General features: G+C 46.0%; 1 protein-coding gene across 1 annotated transcript in view; it reads right to left on the minus strand.

Annotated features, from left to right (window-relative positions):
• The window catches only part of Rnf175 (ring finger protein 175), a 40,853-nt gene that overhangs the window by 8,183 nt on the left and 12,909 nt on the right, over positions 1-19,761 (minus strand). Inside the window, exons 2-4 of the mRNA XM_023723702.1 lie at positions 12,402-12,556; positions 5,174-5,281; positions 2,569-2,689 (exon numbers count right to left, since the gene is read on the minus strand). Coding sequence (XP_023579470.1) covers positions 2,569-2,689; positions 5,174-5,281; positions 12,402-12,556 — 384 coding nt within the window. The remainder of the gene's footprint in view (positions 1-2,568; positions 2,690-5,173; positions 5,282-12,401; positions 12,557-19,761) is intronic.

The raw sequence follows: 19,761 nt of genomic DNA on the forward strand, positions 1-19,761 counted from the left end.
TCCCATATTCCTTCTTCAGGTTTATAATCAGCCATTTCTCTGAGGAGCGCAGGTTCCTTTTATTGTAGAGAGATGCTAGAAACCGATATGTAGTGGGTGTCATTGCTGGCAGGACCTCTAGCCAACAGAACGAAGGAGTACATCTGCATACACTGACCTGTAGCCGGTGCCATTTCTATGTTTTCCTCTGCATCTGTATTAAATTAAGCGTGCATCTCCGCTGGCATCCCTAACTGTAATCCATTCCTATATAAGTCGTTCCAGCCTTTGCTCCTTCCTCGTCTGTCGTTTCCAGTTTGGACAGTGAGGAGCCTGTGACCATTGCCTGCCATTCCTTTACTTGAAGAGTCTCTTCTGGGGCACACAAGTACTAGCCTCAGAGCTGCTGAGCCCTACCATGGGGCAGTGACTGTATCAAGCAGGGTGCAGCGCAGAGTAGCCATCCTACCGCTTGAGTCTATGATTCATGTCATTTCAGAGTTACTTAGGACAACACATTCCCCTCCCAGGCCTTCAGGGTAGTCATTTCACATGTCTGCATTACACTTTTGTTGCAGTCTTCATTTTATCCTGGGATTCTCTTACCACCTGAATACCTTTTGTATTTTTCATATATGTAGGTTCAACCCATCTGCTGCATAGTTTTGTGGACTTTGAAAAAATGCACAGTGGCATGTACTTATCATTCAAGAATCATACACAATAATCTTACTACTGCAAAAAAAAAATCCCTAATTCTTCACATACTCAACTCTACTCCTTTCCTAAATCCCTAGCAACCGCTAATCTGTTTGGCATTCACTAGAGTCGTGCCTTTCCCAAAATGTCATAAATGGAATCACACAGCGCGCAGCCTTTTGGGCTGGCTCCTCTTACTCAGCAGTATGCACTTAAGATTCATCCCCATTTTTGGGTGGCTTCATAGCACATTCCTTTTTCCAAAGAGTTTTTTTCTTTTTTTAAGCAAAGCAGATGCATTGGCTCTACTCCCAGGCTCTGACTTAAATGTCTGAGACTCAGGCACTGATGTGGAGATTGCTCTTCCTTTGCTTTCTCCTTACCTCAGCCACAAGCACACACGCGCGTGCACACACACACATATGCACACACACACACACACACACACTCACACATTCATACACTCACATACAGCACCAACTATTAGTCCAAGTCACTGGTGGTTGTGTGAATGGTTTGAGAGAGTCGCTTTCATAGATTTGGTAACTGGAAGAACAAAATGATGACAAAGTGTTTTGGTCCTCCAGGGTGGAATCAGGTGAGAAAGTCTCCAGAAAGCTGGTCCTTAAAGACCTGGTTATCCTAGCAGGGGAAATCTTCTGGTCCAGTGGACACTAGAACATGTACCATGGTTGTCTTCCTGTCTTGTTCATGAACAAGAGATGCCAGGGATTTTCTCAGGGCATATCTTCTGGGTTTTGTTGGAAACGCTTCTTCCTGTGCTCACTTTGAACCTTGAGTCCTGGCAGTAGGGCAGCTGTCTCACAGATGGACCTGGCGGAAGAATTCCAGAAGGGGTCTCTGAATTGCACCACAGAGGGTGGATTGTGGGCTATTAGAAGAGGCCAAGACTGAGCCCACGGCCAAGCGAAAGACAGATGGGGTGAGGGTGAGGTCACATCCACTTGCGTCCTGCTCCACTAAAGGACAAAGAGCAGTCTGGAGGGTCACTGTGCTTAGTAAACACAAGGTTTCCCTCTTCCTGTGTGGCTGCCCACAACACTTGAAGGACAGGAAGCAAAGTCCCTGAAGCCCGGAGCGTAGGATTGCACATGTGTAGAGACGTGCGTGTGCCACATGCTGATGAGTATTCCCGGTATCTGAATCTGAAATCCATCTAAACAGAAAGTGTACATTTTGACTTGAAGGGTTTTGAAGAAAAAATAAAACTGTAAGTAGTTGGAAAACTTCAGGGACTAATATATAGTCAAAATACATCAGACACATTTCTCAGACCTTGTACTTCTTCAGACATTCTGGAATGACAGTTAGTCTGTACAGTAAGTATTACTCTGAGCTGTGTAACTGAGATGTTTTATGCAGCATCTGGCATGATTTGCATGGGCCTGTGTGTGTGTGTGTGTGTGTGTGTGTGTGTTGCTCAAGGTAGGTCCAGAGCCTCACACACGCCAGGCAAGTGATCTGCTGCTGAGCTCTGCTCCAGACCTCTCCAATGTGCTTTTTTTTTTTTTTTTTTTTTTTTTTTTTTTTTTTTCATGAGGCAGTTTCAGGCACAGATAGAGGGACTTTTTCTTACAGTTCACTTTTTATTAATCCTTTAAATGTTGGTTACTAGAGTAAGTTTGATATGATGACTCAAATAATTAGCATATTTTACCATACAAGATGACTTATTCTCCAAGCACTCTACATGAAAAATTATTTTCTAATTAGTTAACAAAGAGCATCTTTTTGATGTTTAGGAAGGAGCAGTACTGGGAGAAAGAAAATAGCATGAGAGGAAATGATGCAAATATGTAATAATACAAACAGGAAACAAACCCTTTCCCAGGGTAGCCAGTGGCTTAACACGATGACACCGGCACTTACCCCGATGGTAGAAGCCATGTAATCGGAGCAGATTTCTGCAAAGTCTCTCCCCATCACCCCATAGTAGAGGCCATAAAACAAGGACACAATGCCCAGGTCCATGGAATCTCTGCCCTTGATTCTGTTAGAAGCAAGAGTACAATGATGTGACAGTATGGCACTTGCAGGTGAGGCCGAGGAGGCTGGAGCTGGGGAAATCCTTCCTGCCACTCTCACAGAGCTTGGTGGTTCTGTAGTTTCTCATGTATTTATTTATTTTTTAATAAAAGAATTTTAAGGGCTGAGAAAGTAGCTCAGTGGCATAAGGGCCTGCCTGGCAAGCACACGGCCCCAAGTTCAATCCCTGGTACCTCAAAAAATAAATAAAAATAAATAAATAAATAAAATCCTCTTGAGTTCCCTCAAATGATACCACTCAGTGCCAGTGGACAGGGGAATTCTCGAGTGGTGAAATTTCTGAAAATGCTTGGTGTAATGTGCGATACCTTGGATAATACCAGATCTTAAACATACTATCTTCATGCAATTTTTGCTTCACTTTACAACAGCCTCAAGCACAAACTTTTATTACACTATACTGGTATAATCATTCAAGTTTAGGGTCAGTTATTGTTAACTTCTCACTGTGAGCAAATTTTAGAAGTTTATAATTAAATTTTAAATTAAATTGAGTTGATAATTAAATTTTATCCTAAGTGTAGTCCCCAGCGATTCATGGGGAAGGAAAGTGAGAAGGATCAGGATGAGGCACGCATACATTCCAGTTCCCCTTGCTGGGTGTGTTTACTGTGTGCCCCAGATGTGTGCAGATAGAAGGGGGAAAACGAAAGCACTATAGATGCACACCTTAAAGAAGAGCAATGTCCACCTCTTCAGCTGGAAATGATAGACCGTTACCATTGCTCTCTCTCTCTCTGCGAGGAATGTTAGGATCCTCCTCTCCCTGGAAATGCCTTGGAATGCTCATAAAATCAGATTATTATACTGTCATAGGATGAACTCCTGGCAATGCAAGGCTGATTCTCTATCCAGTTTGTTTCCTTACTTTATGAGTCAACAGTTGCTAGTCCCTGCCACTTATGGTCCAAGGATTTGGAGTAGCTTCAATGTGAAGAGTGTTCTCAGGAAGTTCTGTTGGAGCTGCTTCCAAGAGCTGGCCCCGAGCCCCCTTTCCAGTGCACTGGCCCAGTCCATGCCTCAGTTCTGCCTGAGAGAATCGCGCCACAGAGTAACTCTGCAACCATCCGCCTAAGAGGGGCGAAGTTCTGAGTCACAGATAAGACCTCCAACCCCACTTTCCATTATTTTTCGCAAGCTTTCTGGTTCTGCTGCCTGTACCTCTCCCACTGTCTAAGCCCCTAGCTCCCTCCATTTCCAGCCATTCCAAGCAAGAGGCTTCATGGATATGGCCAACAAAATTCCTGCCATGTCTAGCGGGGAGTAGAGCTGCTCAGCGGGAACGTAGCTGTGCACGCACGCTGTGCACTGCGTGAGGACCTTCTGGCCAGCGCTGGACCTTCTATGCGATGGTGGCTGTGTAGGATCATGTTCCCTAGGGGCAGCAGAGTCCCTCTGAGTCAACAGAGCCTGTGAGGGTGGCACAATTATAAAACTGTCTAACAATGTTTTTCTCAGAATCTACCCCAATCATTAGGTGACACATGACTATAAATTTAAAATTTAATGGCCCTTTGTACTTAAAAGAAAAGTGCAAAGAAAGAGGTGAAATGAATCCCATCAACACATTTAAAGCACTGTCATTTCCATGTGTAACCCATATAAAATATCTTTTCATATTGTCTTTGAAATCCAATGACTTTTACACTTTCAGCGCATCTTATTTCATATTTCAAGCATGCAGTAATCTTGTGAGCTAGTGAGTACTGCATTGACCAGCACAATTATAAAGGTTGGACAGAGAAGACCTGGTGTGTGTGTGGGGGGCCGTCTAGACACCAGGACTGCAGGGCAAGGAAAGGACAGCGCAGTAACAGTTAGGAACTCTGCCACTATGGGGAGACCATTTTCCATGGTGATGTTTTAAATCCACACCCCAAGTATAGATCTCCTTATTACTGTTTAAGATATGCTTGAATGCTCACTTTTGGAAAAGTGTTATTTAGTAGTCCTTAAAGGTCCTAATTAGGGTCGGCCAAATAGCTCAGCGGATTGAAGCGCCTGCAAGTAGGCGCAGGGTTTAGGGGTTCCATCCCTGGGCCTGCTGTGCTGGCCCTGACTCCAGGACACGCTGAGGTGACAGTTGAGACTGGGCATGGTGGTGCACACCTGTAATCCCAGAAGTGGGGAGGCTGTAAACAGGTGGATCACTATGAGTCTGATTTAGTAGTGAGACCCTGAACGCTCTGTAGACGCTTCCCTAAAAATACAAAAAAAAAAAAAAAAAAAAAGTCCTAATTAAAAAATTGTATTGTGGGGTGCCCTTTTCTTCCTTTTACTCTAAAAGAAGACTGGTTTTCCCTAAGACCGTATGTACATATCTACTATAAAAGTTGTATGCATGGAACATAGTAGAGTTAAATGCTTCCAGAAGAGAGAACATGGGTAGGTCAAGGATCCAAGTAATGTCTTAATTGGAAATACTTACTTGAAAAATATATTGAATCCACACACTGTAAACATGAGAGCCAAATAACCCACAACACCAAATGCGTAGCTGAGCTTGTAGATTAGGAGAAACCATTTGTAGACCAGTCTGTACAGTGAAAAACAAGGAACACACAGGGCGTGGGATTAAGAAGCACTGCGCCATCTGCAAACACGTGCTAAGTGCATTTTCAGTATATATGTATATCTCTCTCTGTAATGATCAAGAGTAAAATTAGCATTTGATATAACAACGAGCAATACATAAATGGGCCTGTCACAGCTAAATGTGGTAGTGCGTGCCCGTAATCGCTGTCACTTGGCTCGATGATTATGAGTTTGAGACCACCTGGGCAACCTAATGAGGCCATCTTAAAATAAAAGAGTCGAGCCAGCCCCGCCCCCGGGGTGCACTGAGACTGCAGTTGAGACTGGGCGTGGTGGCACGTGCCTGTAATCCCAGCTCTTGGGAGGTTGTAAACAGGTGGATCACTGTGAGTCTGATCTAGTAGTGAGACCCTGAACATCCTGTAGACCTGTCCCTAAAAAAAAAAAAAAAAAAAAAAAAAAAAAAATTAACTAAGACTATTATGTTCATGTGTTTCTACATACAATTCAAATTCATTTTAATTTATTTGTGTTGCCAGTGTAACCTGGCCTTCAGTGATGGTTCCTCTACCTGGAATGCTACATCTTTCTCCCTGCTTGTCATCTGGCCCTAGGTTAGCTAAGAGTGGTCTCAGCAGGGGTGTTTGTAGGCAAGCAGAAAACAGCCACCTCACGAGAAGGGACTTCCCTTCCAGTCCTTCCTCTTCCTGCTGCTGTGCTGTCCCTGCTCTCATCTCCAGCCTTTGTGCACACATCAGCCATGGGCCCAACCTTCTCAGCTCACCTCCTCCTTGCCTAAAGGGCCCCTCCTTCAGCCCTGTGTGTCCTCAATGAGCCACTTCCCTCTGCCCACAAGGGTGAAGTGGAGATGAGGGTGGACGGAGAAGGAAGATGTGCCACAGGGAGCCTTTTAGCTGCCTGTCTCCGTCTTCATGGAGACAGTAAATGCCCTTAGAGAAATCACAGCAAGGGCCACGTGGCTCCTCTCTGCTTCCAAGGCTGCAACAAGAGGTTGGGAGCCCAGTGCCAGTCCCGGAGGGCTAGGTGAGAAGCACCGAGCCTCCCTGAACATGGGCTCAGGGGCTTATCTTAGCTGCTCCAAGGCCAAAAGGGGTGTCTGCGGTACCACTCACAGGGTGCCTTCTGGGAAGAGCCTCAGATTGTCCCTTGCCTTATTCCTGCACATTGTAAGCCCTTTTCTTTCATCCCAAACCACATGCAAAGTCTTGCTGTGACAGAGAGACTGCTATAGGGACAGAGGACACACTCCCGGGCTCTTAAACTATTACTCTGAATCAAGATTTAAGAGAAAAACAAGCTTTCGCAGCCTTGAGCAGTACTCCTGGAAACCCGGCTCCCTCCAGCTTTAACTTGTTGTTCTGGTACACTTAAGGTCAGAGATTAAGTCCTGGAGGCAGAGTTTATGTCATCTTGTTCTCACAAGACACATAAGGCTCGGTCTCTGTCAAGGCAGAGTTATCAGTTGCTCTGTCTTGCTTCCGTACCCTTGCTTCCCCTCCTCTCCCCCATTTCTAAATACTCACTCCCTCAGCAAAATGTATAAAAACTAGTCTTTCCTTTAGAGCTCATTCAGCCATGCAGACATCAAAAAGTCACACTGAGCCAGTGTACACCCAATAAGTCCTTCTGTTTATCCATTGCTCTTTCTGATCTCTTGGATTCCGCAGGCTGGTGGTATGCATTTCTGGTGACTACGAAGGGACTGGAGATGACAGGGTTGCCGTCTTCTTTACCTGCAGATTCGAGAGGACCTGGAGCTGTGCGAGCCCCGAGACCTCTGGTACCACCAGGTGAAACTTCATCTCAGAGAGGAAACTGGCTCTTCTGTGGCCAGACAACCTCTCTGCTCCAGCACAATGGAACCTAAAGGGGATTCAGGATGGTTCCAGAACAACGGTGTGCTACGGGATCACAGGAAGGCTTTGAGGGCACACAGCAGATCCTGTCCTGCTACAGCAGAAGCGCAGACTGAGAACCCCCGGGACTGTGCCAAATACTTGGGCTGGGGGAGCCAGAGGAAACAGAAGCCCAAAGCCAGTGGAATTTGGGGCTGGCCCTCAGTGGAGCAGCTTGCTGGTGACTCGCAAACAATTGAGGGACAGGGCCACTAAGAGAGTAGCTCACAAAAGGGTTGTACCAAGTAGCCAGACTCAGGAGAAGTCAAGGGAAACCTATCCCGCAAGTCAGAGGAGTGAAGATAGCCCACAGAAAAAGTAGTTTGCAGAATAGGTGGAGTTGGTTCCCCAGGGAGTTTCACCAGAAATTATACTCACATTGAAAAAAAAAAAAGGGGGCTGGTGAGATGGCTCAGTGGTCTAAAGCACCTACTTAGAACAAGCTTAGCAAAGCACAGGGACCGTGGTTCAATCCCCCAGCACCACATGCCAGCCAGCCCCGCCCCCTGGTGGGCTGAGTTGGCCACACACACACACATAAATAAGGTTTTTTTTTTGTTTTTTTTTTTTTTTTGCTCCAAATGGCCTCAGGAGTGGTTTGGCTGGCCGGGGTGTTGTGGGGATCGAACTACAGCAACCTGAGGCTGACAGCTTTGTGGAAGCAGGCCCTTAAAGAACTGAGCTATGGCCAGGCCCCCTGACACACATAAATAAATAAAAAAAAATTTTTTTAAAAATAGGGAAGGCCACAGATCCCTGGTATCTGTAGAGGAGGGGGCAGCAGCACGAGGAAAAGTGCTTAGTGCACTGGGTTGTGTAGATGGGATGCTGCAGGCAGGCTGTTGAGGGAGAAAAATAAAACCAAAATCCTTCATGGAATCTTAGCTAGCTTCACGGTCGACACTGGAGCCGAGAACTTGATGGCGACACAGTCTGTCGGGCCTCTACCCCAAAGACATGTGATTATTGGAGCTACCTGGATTTTGGCTTTTGCCAGCCAAAGAGGTGTGAATGGGACAAGAGGGGCTGAATTCCCATATCTTCCATGCTGCCCAGTCCCCTGACAGATGGGGTGACTGTGCATGGGCTAGGACTGGACAAAAAAAGCACCTAAGCAGCTGGCTGACCCAGCTGCTGGGCTCAGATGGAGGTGCAGAGCCAGGAGATTTAAATCCAACCACGCCTGCCAAGGTTAAAGGCATGAAACAAGGGTCATCTCTTCAGTTCAAAAACCCCACAAACCCATGTGCTGGGAGTGCTTGAGATCTGAGAGTAGGGACCCTGGCCAGCAGCTGAGGTCTGTGTGCCCCATGGGGTGAGGCACAGGAGGCCAGGCTGGCTCCAGGATCTGGGAGGCCTTTACTGCACACCACTAGCCTGGTGCTGCCTAGAAAACCGAAATAGCACCAATGTCAGGTTGAATGGTGCACCTTGAGGAGCTATTAATGTCCTGCTGGGCTTAAGAAGGTTTTACAAGGGAGCTCAAATTACAAATTTTAACCCACTGATAAATGTACTTTTAATTTCCAGTTTGAATTGGTATGCTTACAACATTTCTAGGGCATTGTAAATTGTTGAGTTATGATTTTGGGGTTAACTTGCTCTTTGCTGTCTGTTGGTTTAAGATAAGAACACAGATTAAAGTTACTCAAGTCTTTTGGCAGTCAGCTAAATTTACAGTATAAGAATCAGAAAAGGGTGTGTGTTTGAAAGATACTTTATAATTCCAGTGGTGCCAAGTTCATTGTAAAAGGTTCACAGCAAATAAGAAGAAAATATTAAAAAGACTGTAAAGACATACTTTTGATATGAGGTTTTGTATGGCAAAATTAGAAGGTTTATATATGTAGAGGAAATGCTTGTAAAAAAAGTTTATCAAAAGCAATATGTTTGGTCATCTGTAAGCTTGGTAAGCCTCAGGTTGTTCCTTCTACAAACTTCTGCAAGGGGAATGATCAACTTGGCCTAAAACAAAAGAGTTTGAAAAAAATGACTGGCATTGCCACAGAGTAAATATAGTGGGAAAAGCATCACCGTCCCTAAAAATGTAAGTTGGAAAGGTTAAAAGAGGCTGCACAGGGGACTACAAAATGAAGCTGACCCCTCCAGAGGTCCAGAGCTCTTTATAAAATAGGTTGACCTTCTTTTGCTGTTAATGGGTGACTGAGGAGACACCTGGCAGGGATGGTGACTGGGAGCAGAGCGCTATCAGGAGCTATTGGGATCAGCTTCCCTGCATTGACTCATGGCTAACTGCAGTTCAGACAAGACCTATGTGACTGCGGCCCTGCCTGGCTGCTGACCGACAAGACCTGGAAAGCTCTGCTGGCATGAAGCATCCGGCTTTTAGAGGTCTTGCCGAAGCGCATGTGAGCTGGGGCCAGCAGGCTAAACAAGAAGCCGATACGAGGCTCAGAAACACCCCAAACGAAATCCCCAGATCTACTGACAATGAAGCTTTGGAGGAAAAAGACCAAGGTCACTAAGGGGCAGGGGCGAGGATGCAAGCAGAGCAAGGACTACACCAGCCTGACTAAACCAGCAAAGTGACCAGAGCTAGGTTGGGTCAATATGTGTGATGTAGAAACCTTGGACCTTGGAAAGATGAGTGCCCAGAAAATGATAGCGGTAAAGATAAAAATTCCCAGACCCAAAGATCTCCTGCAAAGGACGGCTGCAGTTGTCCCATGGGAGGAACCAGATGCTGGCCTCATTGGGCTGGCTGGCATTGACGGTTCCAAGGATCAGGTCAGACCAGGCTGCATGCCTTGGCTCCAAGAACACATGATGTTGGGGGCCAAGTGGTGGGCTTCACGGTTGACAGTGGAGCAGAGAACTTGATGGCGACACAGTCTGTCGGGCCTCTACCCCAAAGACATGTGATTATCGTTGGAGCTACCCGGATTTTGGCTTTTGCCAGCCAAAGAGGTGTGAATGGGACAAGAGGGGCTGCGTTCCCATATCTTCCATGCTGCCCAGTCCCCTGCTGTGGAGAGACCTACACCAAAAACTACAGGCCCAGGTTATCACTGAGCTCCAACGAACTGTGGCTTGAAGGCTGGATCCACCCAGGGCTGTAGTGTGAATCCTTACTGTCCTACAAGCAGAGGAGCGGAAACTGTGCAGATAAGTCACAAGAGCCAGCAACAGATGAGCTACCTGGGCTGACACACATGGGTCCCATGGTGTGGGCCAAAGATGACCCACCTGGGTTGGCTGTAAATCAAGTACCAATAATAGTGAAACTAAAAACTGGGGTGACTCTGGTTCAAGTTGAACAATTCTAACTCCTTCAAGGACATTGAAGAGAGCTCTGAAAACATGGAATCTTAGCTAGATGCCAGTCTTCTGGGAGCACCCCTCTGCTGTTGGCTCATAAACCTGGGACGAACGAGCACAGACTGGTGTAGGACCTGGGTGCCGTACACCAGGCCACTGAGGCCATCCATTCACGCCAAATCCATAGACACTGATGGGCCTCGCTGCTTGTGAGAAAACCTGACTCTAGTAAGCAGAGAGGAAGCTCACATCCCCTTCCCTGGAAGAACGTCCCACAGCAAGGGCCTGGTGTAGCTCAGGGAGGGTCAGCAGGTTCTAAACTGCTTTTGCTGGAGACTGCCTCTCTTGAGTTTGCTTCTGGGTCAGTGTTGATCTGCTTTGCCCTGCTTTGCTACCCTGTAATCAAACAGCTGCTTCCAAAGATCCATAAGGCTGCTAGGGCCGCCCTTACAGAGGAGCACCTTATCCTGTTGCTTTTGTGGAGACCTTACTAGGGTCCCCACTGCTGTCTCTTCCCAGGAGGCCAGACAGGCCCTGGGAGGCTCTGGGCTCTCACACTACTCAAGGAGTGATTTACTCAGGCAGGAAGTAGCTGAAGGGGAGTGCTACAGGCATAAGAGGTCAGTGGCCTGCTGCACCAGCCACGGGAGCCCGGAATCCTTGGAGGATGAGGAAGCTGCACGTGGGCGCTTCCTGCCTACAGCTCTTCTGTGGTGGGGAAGCGGATGTGGCCTTGAGGACTGCGTTCAGCTGCAGTGATTAGCCATGTGGTAGATGAACAAGACATCCTAACTGAAACACAATAGAGCTTACACCCAGCAGAGAAAAACAAGTACACTGGGATTCAGCCCAAACTCAGAGTACTGTCACAGGTATTAAAAAATGAAAGTTTGTAGGAAGGAGAAGGGTGACCTGTGCCCATTTCGCTGATGGGTAAATAACCAAGACTCCAGTCGGCTAGTTTAGAAAATCTCCTCGCTCCTTTAAAAGTGAAATTAAATTGAAACACTCGTAAACTTGAATTTTTATCACCATATTTTTACTTAGGTAATTCCTTTCATTGCCTGTTTTTTTTTTTTTTTTTTTTTTTTTAATTTAAGGAAAAAAGGAAACATTAGCAATTTCTTCCACTTTCTTAAAGGATAAAGACAAATATCAAGATAGTTAAATAAGCATACAAATATTTCAAAGCTTATGGCCAAGTCCCTAAAAAAGTCAAAATTCAACACTGTAGGGCTGGAGAGATAGCGCAATAGAATAAGCACTTGCCTGGCAAGTGCAAGGGCCTGAGTTCAATCCCCGGTTCCAAAAAAAAAAAAAAAAAATCAACACTGTCTTATTGCCATTTTACAATTCACGTGCTTTCTTTTCATCTCATTTCAATATTACCTTGATGAGAATTTGGATCTTGCCTGCAGAATAAAGGCAAGAACAGCCAGTCTTTACGCAGGTGATAAGCACTTGGGAAAGATGTGTGAAGACTAGAGTGGAATTCTGTAGAGCACAGGAGGCCAGCCGGGGCAATCCGAGTAATCCTCTAAATAGTAAAGCCTCATTATCCCCTCAATTCTTGCTCTTTTAAAAAATACATATGACTCCACTTCCACCAGAACGAAACAAAATGGTGAGCTAAAATAAACATGCAAGCGGTGCTTTGGAATTTAAATTCTTTTTCACTTCTCTTTCTTTTGGCTTCCACAAGCTAATATCTGAAGTTACAGTTGTTACAGGCATGACTGCATCGCCGTGAAGCAGAGTGTGAATTAATAGCAGAATCGCTAATCTCCTAAGAGCTTTCCTAAACTCTAAAAGTAGAAGCAGCTTTTAATAACCTTGCTCTTCCTCCAGGCAAAAAGAGGAAGCAAATATATCATTTAATGATTAAAATAAAGAGGGCCACAGGGAGGGGAGGAATGCCATACATACCGCGGCGTCCTTCCTGAGGGAGGTTTTCGGGTGGCTCTGAAGAGGATGTAAGTGGTGATGACTGAGAACATTGCCCACATAGACAGGAACCGCCACCAGTGAAGCTTTATGGTGAAATACAAAGGGACGACCCACATCTGCAGCAAGGTCACCAGCTGTCCCAGAAATGAAGAGATCAGCCTTTAGTGACAAAGGCTCTGAATGACACCTCCATTAGTTTTTGTTTGTCAGTGCTGAGGATGGCACCCAGGGCCCTGCGTGCTCGGGCCACACCCTGCGCTGAGCCACACCCTGGCTCAGCGTGTCCCTCACATTGCAGATCTTCCCAGGGGGAAGCCACTTGGCCATCACAACAGCGACTGGTCCACTGGGCAGTTGTACGCTACTTCCAGGCATGCCAGGTCACAGAGGTGATGGATGCAATCTCTGAAAATTTAAATGCAAGACGACCCAGAATACCCACCCCAGCTATTTCCTTTCATCTATTTCAAATTTGCACTTTGTGGGTGTGGGAGATTCTCTGCAGGTGTAAAGTTGGGGTTTGCTGGTAGTCCTGCTGCCACCCTGTGCTGTGAGGAGCAGGGGGAGCCGATGCAGCTCTGGGAAGGTGGGAAGTCACGTGGAAACCACACCACATCACGCACAGCCACATCATGCACAGCCAGCAGGCTGCTGTCACCGCCCTGTGCCCCTGTGAAAGTGCATGACCACTCAGAAGATGCAGTGACAGAGCACCGGGGGCCCTCCACTGCTGCTTCAGAGTAGCTTGACTGCCCACCCCTCACCCTTCTCTCAACTCTCCTTTGAGTTACTGGCTCCTTTTCCACTCCACCCAGTTGGGGGCACACACCCTGTCCTTTTCCCCTGTGCCTGAGCCCTTGTGACCCTGACCTGAGTCCAAGCAGCCTCCACAGGAGATGCTTTAACCTGGCTGGTTCCAATCTCACATGCTAGGCTGGGCAGGGCAGGCGGGGCTGATGAACTATGAGCTCTTGACCCCACACAGTTCCTGTGGTTGGCCTGCTTGCTAGAGCAGGACGAATATCAGTAGTTGCCTGTCCTGTGGAGAGTGGATGGGTGACAGCAAGTACCCTTGGTCTTTACGTTGCATCTCGCTCTGACTAAGCAGCCATTACTTGCCTAGAATGTGAATATGAGGGAACAGCAAACAGGTCTGGCATCTCAAGGTGTGGGTGTTAATTGTGCAGTGCTCTGCCGAGGATGCTGTGCCTAATCCTGAGTCAGTGGTAGAGGCCGAAGAGCTGGTCGGTCCCCTGCCGGTCGTGTGGAAGAGTTATTAAGTTTGCACATCAGCCTGCATACAAAAGACCCAGCCTGCTTGTTTTGTTTACTTTCTTCATCATCATAATGAAAGGGGAAGGCTTAGAAAAAAGTCTCTGTGTACAGTTTGGGCTCCTTAGAAGCGTATGAGGTCAGTAATCAAAACTATTGGACAGGACATCAAAATGTAAGTGCGAAGGGTAAGGTCATGCTGTCTTCCTCCCACGGTGAGCAAGAGGCATTCCTGGCTCTTTATTCTTTGCCATTGCTCCGTCCTCGTCCTCGTAAGCTGATGATCTGAAGTCTTCTTAGAATTGCTCTAATTCACCTTTCAGGGAACATGAAAGGTCCTATACGTATGTTCTTAAGCAAAAATACCCACGCAGCAAATCTGAGATAAATGTCTGGAGAGTTTAGGGGGAAAATCCTCTTTTTATTTTTAATTTCAGGGGAATACTTCACAGGAGAGGAAATGTTCTTTACGTTTGCTTGAATTACTTAGATAATCGCTTCAGTTTTCCAAGCCATTTTGTGATTGTGGTCCATTTTAATGAAGTGTTAGCACCTGTATTTATGACATTGAGACAAATAGATCCAAAAGTAGGAGAAACAGGCTCATTGAAGGAAGTAGAACAGCTCTCATGAGGACCTGAAACTGCCTGCTAGATAACTAGGACTCAAAAGATGCTGACCGTAGTACTCAAATTAGCAACTGGGACTCTCTGCTGGTGCTAAGGAAAGTTGTATTGTAGCTTTTTAAAAACAATCTCGTCAACATTTTTGGTCATTCATTTCCTGTGGCTGATTTTGGAGATGGCTATTTATCATAAATTATAAAAAAAAAAATCCATGGGCATTTGCTGGTTGGCTCAGTTGTTTAAGAGCCTGCTGGGCCAAACCCAGTCAGGCACAGGGGACTGCGGTTCAATCCCCAGTTCCCCACGCCTTACCAGACCTGCCCTTAAGGCAGCCTGAGCCAGCAATAAATAAATAAATAAATAAATAAATAAATAAATAAATAAATAAAATCCTTATCATAAATTATACAATTGCTGACATTAAAAGGACCTGTACCTCTTTTTTAAAATATATATATATTTTAGGGAAGGGTCTATAGGGTGTTCAGGGTCTCACTATTAGATCAGACTCATAGTGATCTGCCTGTTTACCGCCTCCCAAGAGTGGGGATTACAGGCATGTGCCACCATGCCCAGTCTCAATTACCATCTCAGCACGCCCTGGGAGCGAGGCCGGCACAGCAGGCCTGGGAATTGAACCCCGGGCCCCTACACCTGTTGGCAGGTACTTTAATCTGCTGAGCTATTTGGCCAGCCCTCCTGTACCTCCTTTTTTTGTTTGGCTGTTTCGTGAATGCTCTAACACAGAGCTACAGCCCCAGTCCTACATTCCTTACTTCTGACAATGAAGGACATGGGCACAGTGGACCCAGCTTTCAGAATCTGGTCATCTGTCATTTGTATCTTTCATCTTTCTAAGAATTTTATTCCACTTCACATTTGTCCCATAAAATGATAAGAGATTTTTAAAAACTGAACAGTTGAGTCTGTTGACTTTAATTCAGGCAAATTACTATGCTCTTCTATTTTACACTTTAGGTCCTAAGCCAACATTTATAAGGCTAATAAACTTCTTTAGATGCATGGAGTCAAACCTAGGAGAGTTTGGAGCTACAGTTGGGCTCTATTTTTATAAAATGGGCTCTTCATAGCTCTTTAAGAATGAACCATGTATTGAATATCTCAAATTTCTTTTCCTAGATTACTGGGTGGAATTAACAAGGAGTAAGAATGCTCAATGTATAGACACACATTGTTTAAGGTAGGTTCTGGAGATCAGAAATGAAAGGAAAGCAAGAAGTCATTATGTTGCAAGCAGCCGAGTTAAGATAGAAATATTCTCAGCAGTCATACATGGCCAGGCCCTCAAAGGAGATAACACAGAAGATACCTTACAACTGTGGGAAGGAGGGATGGATGCTCCCACTGTGGGTCAGACCTAAAGACCAAAGATCAAACAAATGTCGACCTCTCTAATGATTGGCATCCAAGATTGATCATCACCCTGAGGGAGCCAGAAAATCATTAATCCAACTACTACTGGCTGGCTACCTGATAAAGTCCTGTTCTACATTCATGCCTGCTTGCTACATGACTTGCTTCCCCATTTGGTCCTGAACTTAATCAGTTTTACCTGGTGCTTGTGATCTCATTGGTTGACCGTAGTTTTGTCCCACCTCATGTCCACCTAAGTGAGTTCCCATGTTCTCTACCACCTGAGACCTGCCTCACCGCATGGTTTTACTCTATAAAAGTCCCTGGAAGAGACAGCGTCCCGGGGACAACCCGCTCAGGCCCCACTCCTGTTCCTCTCTCGGACAGGAGCTTTCTTTCCCTCAATAAATATATTCTGCTCATAACCTCCATTTGTTCCTAAAATTCACTCTTTGGTTTTAGAGAACACGAACTCGTCCAGGTCAGGTCTGGAGATCATTTTTCCCTATGTCATTTGGAGGTTCCCTGTATCATTTGGAGGTCACCCACCCAAGATCAGTGTTTCTCCCTGTATCAATTATACCATATTTGAATGTAAATATTTAATTTCTTTTTAAAAAAATGTATTTGGTACAGGGTCTGTAGGGTCTCACTATGTAGATCAGACTCAGTGATTTTCCTGTTTTCAGCTTCCCAAGCTCTGGGATTACAGGTGCAGGGAACCACTCCGAGTCCCATTCGCTTTCTCAGTGTGCCCAGGGGGTGGGGCTGGCATGGCACTCCAGGGATCGAACCTTGGCTGCTAATATTTAATTTCTTAACTACCTTAAAGTATATACCCAGCTCCATATTTTGTTGCGTAAAACACAGCTGCACGGCTGGTCAGGAGCAGCCCCGCGGCTGGATCCTATCACCCCAGTCCTCCCACTCACACATCGCAGCGGGAGGAGTTTCCTGGTGAATCAGCAGCTGCCCAAAGGTGCCATACACATAAGGAAGGTGAAAAGCACTGCAGGTGAAGTCGAAACAAAGACATTCATCTAATTGTGTAGCACTGACCAACGGGCCATGCAGTATTTTAAAAAGGAAAGGAAAAGAAAAGAAAGCAAGCTAGTTTTGAGACGCTCCTTTCCATTGCGCGGCAAATCCCCAGCTATTTGCAAGCATTTGTGCACCCACAGATGCGGGGTGGGGGAAGGGAATGCTGGGAGGCCAGCAGAGGGGCGTGAACGACTGCAGGACACACTGCTGCTCTCAGCACAAAGGCCATGCAGGAAAGCGTGGACATAAATCAAAAGGCAAGCATGGAGTCTCGGCACGCGCAGGGCCCATAGAAATGCAGTCGGTCCGTATGTCTATCTCCGAATCAATCCAGACAGCTGATTTCGTTATTTAACTCTTGAAGAGTATTTCACATGGTCATGTAAGCATGTGTGTAAGTTATGCATGTATTTATGAGTTGCCTAATTCTAAAGAGCTTTGAGCAGACACCGTGCCTTGCTGGCACAATAATATTTCCTAGTGTTTTATGGCTGTTAATAAGCAGGAAGTCTGATTTACACAGAACAATGCTTCAATCCGTGGCAAATTATTTGCTCGTGTATTGAGGCAGATTGATAGAGTGAAAGCCAAATTCTGTGGAGGCAGTTCTCAGACCGCAGTGGGCTTGAAGCGGAGGTTTCTGCTCTAGCGCCTTCCTTCTCACTTTCTGCAGACATGTGAAAAATAGTTCCGATGCAAGAAGGTGGAGGGTATTTAAATTTTACTTTTATTTAAATGCTATTAAAAACATTTGAGAATAATTTAACTTTGAAACTCTGTCAGTATCTACACTGGGTCATAATCACCTGCTGGAAAGAAAAAATTTCAAATATTTAGATGGTTGGTCTGCACAGTACTAAAAATGTGGCTATTTGGAATTACCCAGGTACTTGGTATTATCCCAAACAAAATAAGAACATTCCACTTTCTACCTGCACTTTTGCCACCACACAGGAGCAACTGATGTTATTTTACATTTTGTTTTCTAAGGAAACCATTTCCTTGGTGTAGACATAGGCATCTGCTCGGAGTTGTGCAGTGCCACGCAACACATTTTGCTTGGGACGAGAGCCGCTACCTGAGCAAGGCCTTATGGGTAAGAGCGCAGTTACACTACGCTTCAGAAGAGGGGCACACTTGTTACAAGTTGTGTCTGAGCTATGTGAGTTAGCCCCTCTCTTCAGTGTATGGTCTGAATTGTACATAAAATAATGTGAAAAAAGCAATACTTCATATATAGTAAAGAAGACATTCAGGATATAAATAATTTGTTCACATAATAGTTTAATACTTTCGGTATACAAAGATGTTTCTGCACACACCACGTTGGGTGTGGACTCCTACATTTTTTTCTTGTTTCTTCCCCTTGCTTACTTGTAAACTCTTGCTCAAGTAGCAAGTGGCCTGGGCACGCGTCTGTCACCTATAGGCTTAACTGTTCCCTGCTGGCACGCACACACAGCAGTGTCAGAACTGCTCCCCTGCGGCTCATGAGGGACAATGTCACCGACTAGAGAACAGTGGGGCTGATGCGCAGCGCCTACTGCTTGACCTTCAGGCCCTGCTCATTGCCGAACTTACTTAGGCCAGCGTCTCGCTACGCACCTCTTCCGGGAAGTTCTTTCATGCACTTGTAATGCGGTTAGAACCTCTCGTCAAGGCTCCGTTTCTCCCTGGCATCCTCCAATCCGACTTTAAGCATCTGCAGACTTTGAGGTCCGCCTTTTGTACCTACAGTTCTATGGATCTGACGAATGTACACTGTCTTGAATTCCCAAGTGTGGTCTCACACGGACTAATTTCCTAAGAAAATCCTATTTCACATTTATCCTTCTCCTTCCATCAGAAACACCCTAGCACTGGTCAGGGTTTTGTTTTCAGAGCCCATATAGTGGGAACCATGCAGTACATAGCATTTTCATACTGGATTGCTTCACCAAATACTGTGGTTAGGATCTAAAATATGCCCGAAAGTCTCAGGTATTCAGAGATTCAGCTTTGGGAAGGCGACTGGATCGCGAGGGCCCCAACCCTCGCTCAGTGCTCTTAGGAGGTGAGGCCGGGTTGGAGGAGGTAGGTTGTAGGGAGCGTGACCCACAAGAGCGATCACTCGCTCCAAATCTTCCAGTCTCCTGTTTCTTGTCTGCCATAGGTTGAGTGGCTTTCCTATAGCACGCCTTCCACCACGCCTTCCACCACGCCTTCCACCACGCTTTCCACCACGCCTTCCACCACGCCTTCCACTACACCTTCCACCAAGCCTTCCACCACGCCTTCCACCACGCCTTCCACCACGCCTTCCACCAAGCCTTCCACCATGCCTTCCACCACGCCTTCCACCACGCCTTCCACCACGCCTTCCACCATGCCACTGCTGCCCTGGCATTAGCCAGGCAGCAACTGAACAATTTGAAGCCATGAGCCACAGCTCTTCTGCTCAAGCAGTGGCTCTCAGGTATCTTGTTTCAGTGACGATAAAGCTTACAGCCAGTACAGCAAGGTTCCTCCAGATCCTTTCGTGGATAGCAGCTTTCTTTTTACTGTTGAACGGTACCCCACTGCACCGATACATCACCGCTTGCCTGTTTAGGTAGCGTTTACAGGACATCGTGGCTGCCTCCAGTTTGGGATGATGATGACTCTGCTCTAAGTATTATATGCAAGTTCTGTGTGAATGTAGCTTTTCAGCTCAGTTAGCCGGTATCTAGAAGAGTGGTCGCTGGATCCTGTGGTAAGACTCTTGCCCACTTCGCTTTATTGGAGACAGCCCAGTTGCCTCTATAAGTGGCTTTCCTGTTTTACACTCTGATTCTCTGTGTTCTCATCAATATCTGCCATTGTCTGCTTCCTAGATTTTAGCCCTTCTAGTAGCTATATATTTATATCTCATTATTGTAACTCCCTATGGCAATGATTTTTTTTTCATGTGCTTGTCAGCTACAGATTATTTTTATTTATTTATTTATTTAAATTTTATTTATTTATTTGTGTGTGTGGCCAGCTCAGCCCACCAGGGGGCGGGGCTG

This window comes from Octodon degus, unplaced genomic scaffold (genome assembly GCF_000260255.1).
Source record: "Octodon degus isolate 3935 unplaced genomic scaffold, OctDeg1.0 scaffold00101, whole genome shotgun sequence".
NCBI lineage: Eukaryota > Metazoa > Chordata > Mammalia > Rodentia > Octodontidae > Octodon > Octodon degus.